Source organism: Lepidothrix coronata, unplaced genomic scaffold (assembly GCF_001604755.1).
Source record: "Lepidothrix coronata isolate B3197 unplaced genomic scaffold, Lepidothrix_coronata-1.0 Scaffold16, whole genome shotgun sequence".
NCBI classification, from domain to species: domain Eukaryota; kingdom Metazoa; phylum Chordata; class Aves; order Passeriformes; family Pipridae; genus Lepidothrix; species Lepidothrix coronata.
In genome coordinates this window covers 4,886,046-4,900,413 of record NW_016690196.1, presented here as the reverse complement: position 1 = coordinate 4,900,413, position 14,368 = coordinate 4,886,046, and the positions used below count along the sequence as shown (strand labels likewise).

The window sequence follows — 14,368 nt, the reverse complement described above, 5'->3', positions numbered from 1 at the left end:
AGAACAAGATGCTTCTGAAAATTAAAAGAAACGTTCAGTGTCTGAATATAGTCTCTGCAGGATACAGCATAGGATGTTTCATCAACTTCAGCACCACCAAGATTACGTAAAACAAATCTGTAGGAACTTATGAAGTTTCCTATCTCTGCTCTGCTCCATTATGGTTTTTCAGTTTGAACATGCACATGTGGTTTGTGTATGTATTGTTTTATCTAAAAGTATTTTTGACTGCTCTTTCCCATATTACTGAGTTAAATTTGCAGCAAAGCTGTCATGCCACATCTAGCACTTCTGTACCTTGATAAGCCATTGTACTTGTTCATTTGCAGGCTAAAAGTGTGTCTGCTTATGTGTTAGTTATGGACACTTCTGGAAACAACATAATGAAAAAGGGATACTTAAAAGCCATGATTAATAACCTCCACCAGTAACATTCTAAACTGGTTCTATTTCTGAAAAAAACCCAGATTTTATATATTTTGACTGTCATGGCATACTTTGATTATTCAGTTACTTAATGTGTGCAGTACATTCCACACTTTTTGTGCTCCTAGTAACCATTTAAAAAAGTCTCTGAACCTAATACCTTTACATTATTATTTCTCCCCAGAACAGTATTTTCAAAAGTGGAAATTGGGAAGATGAGGCTTTTCTTTCCATTTTTAGTGCATACATGAGCAAAATGCTACGTTTTAAAAACAATGCCAGCAGCTGCTCCTCTGTGAAATTGGAGTACGCTAATGTGTGCTCATCACTTTGGACAGTAAGGCCACCTGCTTATCTCTGCATGGTATTTATGCTTTTGTAAATATTTCTTTGTCCTTGACTGCCTTGTGCTGAGTACTTATGCAGTAAGCATAATTAATTAATATAAGGTCTTTCCCAGTTTGAGATATTCTGAACTTCAGAATGCTCAAAAGAAATAATGAATTGATAGCAATGGTGTTATTTATCTTGGCTTATATTTAGATCTTAAAAGTGTTTAACAAAATATTGTATAAATGATTCTTGTAGCACTTTTATTTTGGTTTGTAAGCTCATTCCTATTTCAAAAAATAGGGAAATTGAAGAGTTGAAGAGGCCTGTTCAGGGTTACAGAGCATGTCTTAAAACACATGGATGATTTGAAGTGTTCTGTGTTTGAAACACAAGGCTATGTGTTTGTAATATGTACCTGCATTTTTTTAATGAAGTATTAAGCAGCAGAACAGGGTAATTGCTTGCCTGTTATGTTTGGAGTATGATTGTACTGTCCCTTTGAAGGTAAAGCTTTTGTAATAATAATAATAAGCTTGATACCATGAAAAAAAAAATCCTTTAAGGTTGGACAACTGGGATAAATTGTGCTCTGAAATTTTTGCTTCTGAATTTAAGAATGCTTTGCCAATATTTTTATATAAAAATGGTTATTATTTTCTGTGATTTTAGTTATCTTACAGCTCATACTGATTCTGAAGGAGACTCTGAGGAAGAAAAGAGATGTATGAAGCCACCTGATGCCATGGGGAAATCAGAAGAAGAAGAAGAGTTATTTAATTTTTTACAGCAGGTGGACAATTTGCACAAGGGTTCAGAGGATGATAAAAGGAAGGGCTTCAGACTGCTGCTTGAGAAAGATAACAAGGTATTATGGGGTAACTTAATATTGTGTTGCTATTAACTTATGCTTTGCACTGCTTTTAAGAACTAAGTATGAGCTTTAAAATGCACATAAAAATGGAAGATGAAATTTCAAGCATATTTTTAAAATACAGTGAAAAAGCAATATTTCAAGATGGTGTCAATATTCGTGTTGTGTGGGCATGAAAGTTCTACAATTTCATATCCCATTCAGGCTCAATAACTTTGAGGCTTTGTTTAATGTAGGTATTCTTGCATGCGACAGAGACAGATGATGGGCTTTTTTCTACGTAAATGATACTTACTTTTACTGGTTTTGGAATAGTCTATGTGAGAAAATCCTGTGGAATTAAGTAGTAAGCAGACCTAGTGTTCTCAAGAAATTATAACTATGAGCATCTAGTCTGCTTATCTCTGATATCCTTCATGTGAATTTTTCCTTTGACTTTACTGTGCACATATGTAACTCCAAATAAAATTTAAGGGTGGTTTGTTGTGCGGTGCTTTATTCATGGTACCATTTTCTTCTGGTTTGGCAAACATTAGTTCTGATTATATTTTCATTTACATATTGGAATACCCAGAAAGATAGATAAGAGATTAATTGTGAGTGAGTGTAGTGCTTATGGCCTCCCTAAAGAAAACACACATTGCTTCATTCAGGGATCTATTGTGCTTTACTGGGTTACCTTTTAAGTTTTTATATTAAAAATTTTAAAATAATATTTATATTCATTTATATTATATTTTTATATTTACATTTTTAAGTTTTCATATTAACCTGATTCATAAAATAAAACTCTTTAGACAGCCTAGAATGTTTCCAAAAGCTATGTTCTTTTTCGTTAATGAAAATTGGTCAATTGGTTCTCACATAAACTAAAAGTAGTATGTAGATAGATGCAAAATAAACAAAAAATTATTACATGTTCTGATAACTTGCTTTAAGCATTATGAATGTAAACTGTTTAAATCACATTCTGATCAATTTAATTATGCAGCTGTGGTCTACTTTCAGTATGAAAACTGTGTGGACTTTCTGTGGAGACTTGCACGTGCTTATGGAGATCTGTTTGAGATGACTACTGATGCTGAGGAGAAGAGGAACTATGTTATTGATGGTAAGCAGAAGAAAAATGTTTATGTAGAATGCTATCTGAACGTAGTGAAACATGTTTTAAACTTTAAGTTTTCCAGTGAATGGAATTTGCAATCCAATAAATGGGAGCATTTGTACTGTAATAAGAATATTTTGTGCAATAAACTGCCACAGTATACAACTTCAGTTCATTTTTTCCTCACTGAGAGATCCAAAATTGGTGAAGGAGAAGTATTGTGGATCGTAATCGAAGGCTGTTGACTCTGGATAGTGCCTTAAAATCCTGTATTTTGTTGAGAATCAGATGAATACATAATGTGAAAAACCCCAGATACTCTCAGCAGATTCTTAATTACATCTTTGGGAGAGTGTGAAGAATAAATAAATGCTGAGGTTGGGTCAAGGTTTTTTTTTCTGCTTTCCTGTGGCAAGGACCAGTCCTGCATATATTGTGGTGAGGGTGGGGATGAAACTTTGTGAATCTGAAGAAACTGTTGACCAGAAACAGAAGTGTGTGACAATTGGTGTTGCTTCTAGGCATCTCTCCCTATGTATCCTGTTTGACAACTTAATCTCTGCAAGGTTCTGGTTTTCTTCTTCAGAGCACTTTTTCTTTGTTGCTTTTAAAAGCATTGCCCTTTCCTTTGCTGTCTGGATGCATATTGGCTGGAGGTACAGTTTATGTTTCCCTTTTCGTTTTGGACCACCTTCGTTTCATTACATTAGAACCTACATCTTCTCTACCTGTGTCACTCTCCTTCAGTCAATGCACTGTGCTTAAAATAATTATTTTTGCCTGGAAGTACTTCTCTCTCTCTCTCTCTTTTGCTTCTTGATTACCTCTCTCTTTTTTGCTGCACCAAATCAGGTTTTTAAGTGTATTCCAAGTTTGGGTTATTTTGTCTTTTGTGATACTTTTTGTCAGCTTTTTATTCTGTCAGCATTGACAACATCACAGACAAAGAAGTCTGGATGCCCTTTGTCATCCTAAAAGACAGTGTCATGTCTTTGTGCTGTTGTTACATACTCCATAGCCAATCTCAGCTTGTTCTTCCTTGTTCCTTCCTTATTACCATCTTTTAGTTGCTTCCTTTACTCAGGAAGACTTGCACTGCCTTAGCTATTTAATCAATACTGTCTTTGCTTTAGTAGGAACTTGGCTATTTTGTATGGAAATCTCACAGTGCAGTGAGGATTATGACACAAAGTAAATTACGACAGTAAAACTCTGTTGTTGGAGCCTTTGCTTTTACCAGTGACTACATGTAGCCTCAGCTGATGGAAGATAATGGCATAGCAAAAGACAGAGAGGTACAGAATGATGGAGTGAAAGTGGGTCTTACGTGTTGAGTAAGCAGCCTAGTTTGGCTCATTTTCATGAAACGGGGGTGGTGGTAGCTTTTTTCATCTCAGTTTTTGGAAGTGGTGCAGAGGGATTGAGGCTGCGGGGGAGCTGGCAGTAGTTTCGTGGTTATTTTTCCTTCCACTGGGTTGGAGGGCTGTGTATGCTATTCTTTGTTTTTGTGAAGTTAACTTGCAATACAGAAATGTCAGTGTGGCTTAATTGGTTGCAGCTGAGACTCTGCAAACAGCAAGCATCTCATTTGAACTTCTTACTGGGAGCGTGAATTTGATCAAATCACCTACTGTCATCTTTATTCAGTTAGTGGAACTTTTAGTCAGTTAAGTGGAACTTAAGGGAAGTCTTTGTGCTAGAAACAAACTTCAGCTAGTTTATTTGTGTACCCAAGTCAGGAAACAGCTTTGCTGGTTCTTCTGACAGGTGCTTCTCCAACCTGCTGTTAAGAGTCTTCAGTCTTACAGACAGCATGGTCTCCTTTGGCAGTCCAATCCAATCCTTCCCTAATTTAACTGCATCTGAATTGGATTTAAATAAAAATAATAATAAATAAAAAAATAGATGTATGCATGTGTATATGTGTGTATATATATATATATATATATGTATATGTATGGAAATGTAAATGATGTAAAGCCAGGATGTTACATTGTCCATCTAAATGTTTCTAAGAACAGGAAGCAGTTTCTTCTTTGTTGCTTGAGTATATCAGGTCGGTTTGTTCTTGGGAGACACCTAACAGGTGGAGGAGTACAATAAATCCTTTAATATATTCTACTCCTTTTACAGGAAAGACTAAAGCTGAAAAGGCTGTTCAGCTGGATGATGGGAGTGCTGAGAGTCACCAGTGGTAAGTTTGAGAAAGTGTGCAGTTTTAAAAACTTGTGTGTATTTATCAAATCCTACAAACCCCCAGCCTTCTTTGGCTCTAAATAGTGCCCACAGCAAGTTACATTTATCATACTACAGTTTGATATCAGTTTCATAAGTTACTCATTAATATTTTTTCATAACTTTATGGAACTCAATTATCCCCAGTTGCAGCTAAAAATTACATTGAAGTATTCTGTGAAGTATGTACTATAGAATGTGAAACAACTCAATAACAATACTTCAGCATGACCATGTGTTTTGTCCTTTCATTTTCTTGTAGTAATCTAAATTCTTATAATTAAAAATAGATATAGAGGACTATGGAAATTTCAATTAACTTCTCAATTTTTGTTTTATCATATAATTTTCCTTCAAGCTTGACACTTATTTTAATTTCATAGGCCTTGCCAGAACTAACAAATTCTGCAAATGTAAATATTTTTTATCAAATAAACATTATCAGGTAAAGGATAATTCTGCTGAGTTCTAGCTGATAGTTCTTCACCTTACTATTTTATTAGTAAATATTACTGAGCTCCTGATTATATATTGTTACCTTTTCCTTTCCATTTTTGTTTCTACGTTCTTCATTACTTTTGTCATTACATGTGTAGGGTGGAATTTCACTAAATTTTTACATATCTAAACCAAAGAGTTTTATCTTAGGTTCCTTTCACAATCAAAGAGAAAGCAGCCAGTTCTGGAGTGCGGTTCATCTGAGTCAGTTTTGCCCATTTTGTCTTGCATGAGGGTGAGATGAATTCCTCCTGAGGTTCAGTTGACAACATCTCCATTGCCAATGAAGGGAGGACGTCAGCTAGCTCAGGTTTAGATACTTGATTAGACATAGATCTTTTCGTTTAATTAGGTGACTCTCTGGCTTGGTTTATCTGTTTCTGAAAGCAATTTACAGCTATTTGTGCTCTTTGCCTGACCACAGTCATGATCACTTCTTCGGGGTGATGCTGGGGTGCCCATCTCAGCTAAAGCTGTGTGTATAAACCACCACAAAATCACATGCAAGTATGAGCCCTGCCCCTCCCTTCCTCCTCAGCCCACAAGACTGACAAAATATCCTGTTATAAATACAACTTCACTCGCAGAAACTATGCTGATAAAACCTTACATGTTGTTTAAGGACATGTAGGTGGTCTGCTGAACTTCAGATGTGAGATCCTGTACTGACAGGTACATCTAGCAGGGGAAGTACTACGAGTGTGAGGAGATGTGTTCCAGAGGTTAGCTCAGAAAGCCAAATTGAGAGACTTAAGAGGAAAATCTTATGTTTTGTAATCTACTGCTTCTCATAACAGGCAATGGATTTCTGTATGGTTTAGTTTTCATCCTTTTTGTATCTGGGTAAATGTGAAGGTTTTATCAGTTATTGTTTAACTGGTGGCTCTCTAATGGTATAGATGAACACTACAGATTTTAATAGTTTCCTATTTTTTTTTCCTGAATATATTATCTGTTTGACTTTATTTTCTGAAATCTTTCTGACTGTATGCATGACTTTTAAAGTGTGATGCCAGTATTGGTTATGCTTATCTAACTGAGGCTCTGAATACTGGGCAGAATGAGCTTCCATGATCCAGAGGGACATTGGTTTATTTTTGTTTGACATGACAACTGTTTTTCAGTCTGTAGTCTCAGTAGATCCTTTTCTGCTATGCTACTACTTAACCAGCTGGACTTGTTTTGTAACTTTTTTTTGGCAACTTGTTTTTTTTCTTTTTTGTTCCTTGTAGAGTACTTTACACATATTTCACGTTTATTTCAGTCCATTTCTCAGGCATATTGAGGCCATTTAGGTTTGTAAATGCATCTCCTCCCAGATTACAATTTTATTTCAGAAATGTTTTGTTGTTGTGTGGGTTTTTTAAAATCATTGACTTCATTAGTGAAATTTCTGGAAGATAATGGACCCAGCACTGAACTTTGTGGGACACCTATAATGAATCAGGTTCATATGAATCTGGTTGTGCAACCATCTCAACAGGTGATTTAGTCTAAACAATATTTCCATGGGTGAATTTCTGAGGAACATCAGATAGGACAAAGGCCACATAAATTTCAAGGTATTTGTTACATTCTTCTAATATTCCAGACTTGTTTGTCTTATCAGAAAAGAATTTTTTTTATATATACCATTTGTTCACAAAAAACTTGTGTTAACTGTTTTGTATGCTTATGCACTTACAGAATAATTTATCTTGGAATGTTTTCAGGTTATGCTGGTTTCCCTGTAACCCCTGTCCTTTCCTTTCCTTTGTTTCTGTAGATGGCAACTATATTTACCTTTTCCCTTTCTGTTGGGGCTTGCTGCATTACCCAGGAGACTTTGGAAGTCAGCTATATGTCAGATCTGGATTGCTCGAGTCTGGCCTAATGCAAATTTATCCAGTTTATTTAAACATTATTTCACATTAATCTGTGTAAACAGGAAATAAGACTTCAGGGAATCTTCCCTGTAGAAACTGCTCTCAAAGTTGGATGGAAACAGAATTTTGCCTAAAGTCATAAATAGATAAGACTGTGTGTGAACAGAAAACAGTGCAATACAATTAAGTCATGAATAAAGAACACGTGAAAGTAATATGAGATCCATAGTTAATAAGGATAATAAGAGAGAAGACGACTGAAAAGAAAAAATAGAACAAATATTTATACAAAAAATGCTAGGATCACTAGAAGGTGGTCACTTAAGTTCAGAGACAGAGGGCAGTACCCAGCTCCAGATTGACACCTGAATGTACTGTATTATGTGTGTCTACATGTGAGTGAGGTACTTGTCTTTCACTTACAGGGGATGGAGACTTGAAAGGCAGCATGTGCCATTTGATGTGCCAGGATATTTGCATGGCATGGCAGATATCACACAGGACCTTTGTGGGTCTGTACACTTCCAGGCCAACATCTGGAATTGGTGGGAAACCCTAGGGCATCTCCAGTGGCAGTAGGCACCTGTGTCCAGGCAGGGATCCTGTTTGATCAGGATTGAACAGGGTCTCTCTGCTGGATGTAATAGGAGATTGGATACACAGAGATGAGAAGCTCAGCATGAAAGCAAGCTCAGTGTGAAAGTAATGACATCTCAGACCAAAATCCTTCCTTTTCATCTCACTCCCAGTAATGTTTTCTGAAGCTGTATAAGATAAATAATCTTAGCCTACATAAGAAGAGCCCATCTGTTTGATGGACAGTTCTCTCATTTTACATGCAAGGCTGTGTCAGTCTGTATCAGCTATTGATAAGGAAGCTGGTTTTCTGACCTTGACTGAAGAAAGTTTTTGTTGATTTCTTACTGATCTGTACTTTATAATTTCTGTGGGATTTTGATATTTCCAATCAGCACAACTGAGGTTTTAGCTCATGTTTGGTGTAGCTGCTATCTGTGTTGTCCATTCATGCATTATTTCCAATGTTCTCTTAAGCTGTTTAATATATTATGGCTTACTAAATGAGTGAGAATTAAACCATAGCCTGTTCTTTTTGTGGTCCTGTTCCTTGCTCTCTACTTAAGCTTAACCTTTTTGGAGTAGGGGGAATATAAGCAAAGAAGAAATTGAATTCAGCTTTGTTGGTTTCATGTTTTGTCATTTCTTCATTGCTTATTGTTCTGCACTTTCATTTATGTTTTTTTTCCTTCTGGTGTATTTATGGAACCTCCTCCTATTGCCTTACCAATATCCCTAGCTTAGATGTGTGCTCGTTTCCATTTTTAGAGTCAATTGCTTTTGATTTCTTAAGTTAATAGAGAGTTCCTCACTGGAGTTGAATTAATCTTTGAAACTATTCCCTGATACGACTAAAGGGTCATTTGCAGCTGTGCTTTTGAATATCATCTCTTAGTAATACTTCTACAGAACTTTTTCTAATGTGACACTTCTAAATGATGTAATTTTCTTCATTAGAAATGTACACTGTGCCTGTCAAGCAAGGATTAGGGCTATGGACCTATTTGGAAGTTTCTTTTGGAAGCTTATCCCTACTGCTTGAAAGCTCTATTTGCTGCATAAATAAGTTTTTGTCACACCTTGGCAGACACAATTTTCCTAATATAGATGGAGTTACATTGGCAAAAACATCCCTTTTCCAGAACAGATTTTTCTTCTGTTTTGTGAAACGGCTATAAAGTTTCTGGGAAACAGAACACACCTTTTGAGTACACCAGGAGAATTTAGTGAAATGGTTCCATGAGCAAACTCTTGCTAATGCAGGCTAGAGTTCAGCTGTCTTGCCTTACTTTTCATATTTACTTCAGTTAAGAACAAAATGATGCCATATATCTTCTTGGTATATCACCTATATTTTTTTGTGAAATTGTATCATAAAATATATCAACACTTAAACTATTTGACTTACTGATCAGAATACTGACAAGTAACCAGTATTCATCCTCAAATTAAATTTGATAAAACATATGCAGAAAGAAGAAAGCAAAATATCTTTAAGTAGTCAGTTAGTTTTGGTAATGAAATTTTGCAGCTGCAAATAATTTTTACAACTGAATCCAGATATAATCTCATAGTTGCCTTCAGTTTTTTAGAGGTCACCATTCAAAAAAACCTGAAGTCAATGACAACACTGGAAAGGAAAAACATAGCTGTAACTTTTTATTATTTGGATGAACATGCTGAAGAGAGGCAGAGTAAATATTCTAGAGTGATTTGTGTCATTGTTCAGCCCCTGTAAATTTTTCAAAGAATTTGCATGCAGAATTTGACATCAGCCAGTTGCAGATCTTCTTGTGTTTTCCAAGCCTCAAACAAATTTGGTTTGTGGGTCAATGATTCCAAAATGACAGCTGTGAATCCTCACAGCTCATCTTGGATCATGGAGCTTCTTTATCATTGAGATTTTAATTGGAAGTGCTGTGTGAACAATTCAGTGTTCTAATTGGCATTATAATTGTGCTGTTTTACAACTTTAGGGTTACAGAAAACACAATATGTAGGTGCATGTTAATAGGGGTTTTATTTAAAACTAAACAATCACTTTAAAATAGTTTTGCAAAACAAGTGAGCTTTTATATTGGGGGGAGATTGTTGCTGTTTTTTCTTCAAGAGTTTGGAAGACATCTGGAAGGTTTCTTTGCTGTTGCCTGGATTCCCTCAAACATCCTTTTTTTGCTGAGGAAAACTGATTACAGGCTTTGCAAAGAGAAGGTTACTAGAGAGGTTACTAGATGTGGGCAGTTTTCATGACATTTACTTAGAAAGATCATTCTTTACATTGAGCTTTGGTTTGTTTGCCATGAACAAACTTTGTGCTGCAGTCAGGTTTGGGTTGCTCTGTGGAACCTACCTGCTGGTGATAGGAGTCAAACAGCATGTGTCTCATTTAGATGGAAGTGAGCTAGCAAGTGAAGAGTCCTCCTGAACCACAGCTACCCCCAGAACTTTTCTCTATCATGTGTATGAGTGTTACTAAGAAGCACAACGATTTTCACAAGCCCTGGGTTATCCATGGAAGTGGATTCCAGAGCTTAGGGACAGGGAAGTTTACAAACTTCCTACAAAAAGGTGAGAATGTCATGTCAGTAACAGAATTTTAACAGATAATTTGTCAGGTTTGGAAGGTGCAATGGCATAAAAATAATTCTCCAGTGAAAGAAAACTCTTTAAAATTATGGATTATGTTGTAGGATATTGTCATACTACCAACAACTTTTAAAATTAAATCCATACCTCTTTCTAACTAAATGCTTTAAACCTGCTTCCCCTAATTATTCCTTAGTTAGACTTAGAAAAAATAGATAACTTCCAAGCCACAAGCATCTGTTTATGTCATGCAGCCTGATTATTCAGAAATTGATAGTTTGTGCAGAAATGCAAGGTTTCCAGTTAGTAGTTATTTGCTCTGTATTTGATTCATGGGAAGACCAAAGAAATTTTATAGCTTAATTGTAGTCAATAATCTTTTAAATACTTAATTATTTTTGTAAAAATAATTTAAAATTTCAAATCCAGAAGCCATTTCTGAAAAGCTGTAACTTATTCTGTAGTAAGTGGATCAGTGAAACACTGCAGCGTCCTCATGCAAGTGCAGAGGAGGTAGGTTTGACATGTGAAAAGATCTGTTTACTACAAGCTTTTTGCCAGAATGGTCACAGAGGAAATAAAACTGGCAACCTAGTGATTCCTTTTACATGTCTGTCAAGGAAAATTGTTGTGTTACTATCTGTGAAAGCTATTATTTCACTCTGTTTCCACATTTGTGAAGACTATCCTGCTGATTTCTTCAAGATTGTATTTCTATCTATAACAACTGTCTGTTATAAAACAAGAAGTTACATTTCTGGAACACAGAAATTTAACATAGTTTTGGGTTGCACAGCCTAAGAAATGCAGAATATGGCATCCACATGTTCTACTGGTGAACTTCTGTGAATACACATTAACACTGGCATGGTATACATACAGTAAATTATTAAGCCAGAATTCTTGAACGTCCTTACCTTCAGGGTTTTTTAACCAAAATAGGGGATTGTTTCTCATGTTTTTGCAAGTATCACATAAGCAACTCTGAGCTACATCTGATGTTTCCCTGGACCTCAGCTTCAGTGCTCTGGTAAATTTTTAATATGAAAACTATATTTCTGCCAATTTCTACAATATAGACTCAGTTGTATTCCAAGAAGGGGAAGGGAAAGGGGGAGGGAGAGGGAAAGGGGGAGGGGGAGGGAAATGGGGAGGGGGAGGGAAAGGGAAAAGGAAGGAATCCCCATGAAAAAACCCACCTGAACACTTAGCTCCACACCTTGGCACATCTTACTTTGTGTGTTGTCTGTCTTACACATTCTCAGCCACTTCTTCCACACTCACACCCCAAGGAGGATGGTGGTATCTTTCCATCTCTACCTCTCCATCTAAACTCAGATGCAATTTTATAGATTAAGTATCTTGGCAGGAAAGTGGTACAATTTAAAGTATGTAAAACTGTGATCTCAGAAAGGATTATTCAGCAGAGTCATAATCAGTAACTTAAGTTGCAAAATCTCCCTACATAGAAATTGATATCTCTTTGAAATCATGTTAAAAAGAAGTCCGGCTACTTTGCAGAGACTGTCAGAATTTGTAAGTGTGTGAAACTAGTGAGGGAGTGAGGGAGGGAGGGAGTGAGGGAGGGAGGGAGGGAGGGAGGGAGTGAGTGGAGTGAGTGAGTGAGTGAGTGAGTGAGTGAGTGAGTGAGTGAGTGAGTGAGTGGCTAAGAAGTGATGGCATGCACAGGACTGAGCCGTGTGGAGGTGAGGGGACTTAAGAACACATTTAGAACTGGGATGAAAATGAGCTTTCTTTTCACTGGGTCTCTCGTGTGCTACCCACACATTAGCCTTTGCTTAAACTACCTTACATGTTAAATGTTTCTTGAATGAAGAGGAGGGAGTGGAAAACAGCTATGGAACAGACGAGTTGTATTCTTTGATATTGGTAAATATCACAAACTCTCCTTCAATTGGCAAAGTCTTACCATTTACAATTGAGAAAAACTTTCCTGTTGATACTAGGATGTTAAAATGGAGATCTAGATTTCGAAATGTAAGCCCTGTACCCACACATTTCCAAAGTCTACATGACATAAGAGGGTTTTTTAGATTTGGGATATATGAAAGGGTATATAGAAGAGTGAGGAACAAGCCTGGGAAGATGCATGTTATTTCTGATTTTGGCCCTGTGAGATTTATCAGGGAAAAGGTAAAACTTTCTGTATTCATGTGCCCTAGTGTGGCTTATTGCGGATTTGAGACTTCAAAATCTTTTCTGTAAATCCGTCTCATATGGAATAAGCTGTAGTTGCCAGAGTCTCGTGTGTTGGTAGCATTTTTGATATTAAGATTCAAATCGAGTTGATAAAACATAGTGTATCAACCTGCTACTCTCCCTTTTGCAACAGATAAGGTATGCCCCTTACAGTTTTACCTTACCTGAATACATACAGAATTTCTGGAGCACCAGAAGGGAAAATGTTAAGTCACTTTGATCTGGACCCCTCTGCATGAGGGCCATGTAGGCATTTGGTATCCTTCTCTGTCAGCTACAGTTTCTTGAAAGTCTGAGTTTCAATTACAACATTTTTAACAAAAGGACATTATGCTGACTTATTACTGAATTTCTTTGCTTGTGTTTGTGCGTATTAAAGGAGTGTTAATTGTGGATGGTTGACCTGTATGCCTCTACACCACGTTCAGTAACTTTTCTTCCATCTGTGAATGTTTTTTATGCCAACCCAAGTACTGTGTCTGCCTTAATGGGGTAATGATCATTGTGTTTATTTAGATGAACGTGTCTGGGGCGTTTTTTTTATGTTACCCAGGAGTAGCATTAGCTCAGCAGTTACATCATTCCTTGCAGCTCTTCACTGGTATGATTTTTTCATTTTCTCTGTGAAGGCACTGTAAACAGTATTTTAACCCTGATATTCAAAGTCTGTAAGACAGGCAGTGGTAGTGAGGAGAGCCAGTATCACTTGCTCTACCAAAATGCATGTGCGTTTTACCCATTTCATAGGGTATTTGCACGTTATTTTGTGATAAACTTTTTAGTATTCCCCCCTGCCACCACGAGATGGGGCAGGTGACCAGGGAGTGGCAGGGTTGAGGCCGGCATGCGGCAAAGAATAAGGAACAGATGGAAGCGTTTCTACCTCCTGCCTCGTTTTTTCTGATCATTTTCTTCACTGTGAGAGTGGTGAGGCACTGGAGCAGGTTGCCCAGAGAAGCTGTGGCTGCCACATCCCTGGAGTTGTTCAAGGCCAGGTCGGATGGGGCTTTGAGCAACCTGATCTAGTGGAAGGTATCCCTGCCCTAGACAGGGGGTTGGAATTAGATGATCTTTAGGGTGCCTTCCAACCCAAACCAATCTATGATTAACGTTACTCTTTGCATCACTGAAAATAAAGTTTGCTTTGTGTTTTAAACTCTTTGAAGAATATTTAAAATGCCTAAAGATTATCTTCTGGAAACAAAAGACACTTTTTTGTTTTCTTTGCTTTAGGGTGTTGGGCTTTTTTGAAAATTTAACGCCAAAAATTAAATAATTCTTTTATATCAATTGGCTGGCTAGCCTAGTTCAAAAGTATAAAATTTAAAAAAAAAAAAAAAAGACAAATATGTGAAAGACATTTTTAATTTTTCCTTGAAAAAGTAATGCATATTTAAAGTTAGTAGGTTAGCTTACTTTTAATACGTTGAAAATTTTGTTAGGATATCCCTCCCCAGAGATTTTAGCTGTAAGTAGAAATTTTTCTTTGAACTAGTTTAAACTAAGGCCCTCTTTCTTGTCACGCACAGACAGGGAAATACTGCAAGATGCTGGATTAGCTTGTTCGCTTTTCATTGTTTTCTTTTGTAGCAGCAATCCGTTTAGCTATGGTATGCTGAGTTTATCTGATTAGCACTTAATGAGTGAAGGGAA

The 14,368-nt window shown here is 36.7% G+C and overlaps 1 protein-coding gene across 4 annotated transcripts in view; it reads left to right on the top strand.

Annotated features, from left to right (window-relative positions):
- LOC108493413 (regulator of microtubule dynamics protein 2-like) overlaps positions 1-14,368 on the top strand; it is a 45,610-nt gene that overhangs the window by 6,468 nt on the left and 24,774 nt on the right. For all 4 annotated transcript variants that reach the window (XM_017806807.1, XM_017806805.1, XM_017806808.1 and 1 more), the window contains exons 3-5: positions 1,429-1,624; positions 2,639-2,741; positions 4,869-4,929. In XM_017806807.1, coding sequence (XP_017662296.1) covers positions 1,429-1,624; positions 2,639-2,741; positions 4,869-4,929 — 360 coding nt within the window. The remainder of the gene's footprint in view (positions 1-1,428; positions 1,625-2,638; positions 2,742-4,868; positions 4,930-14,368) is intronic.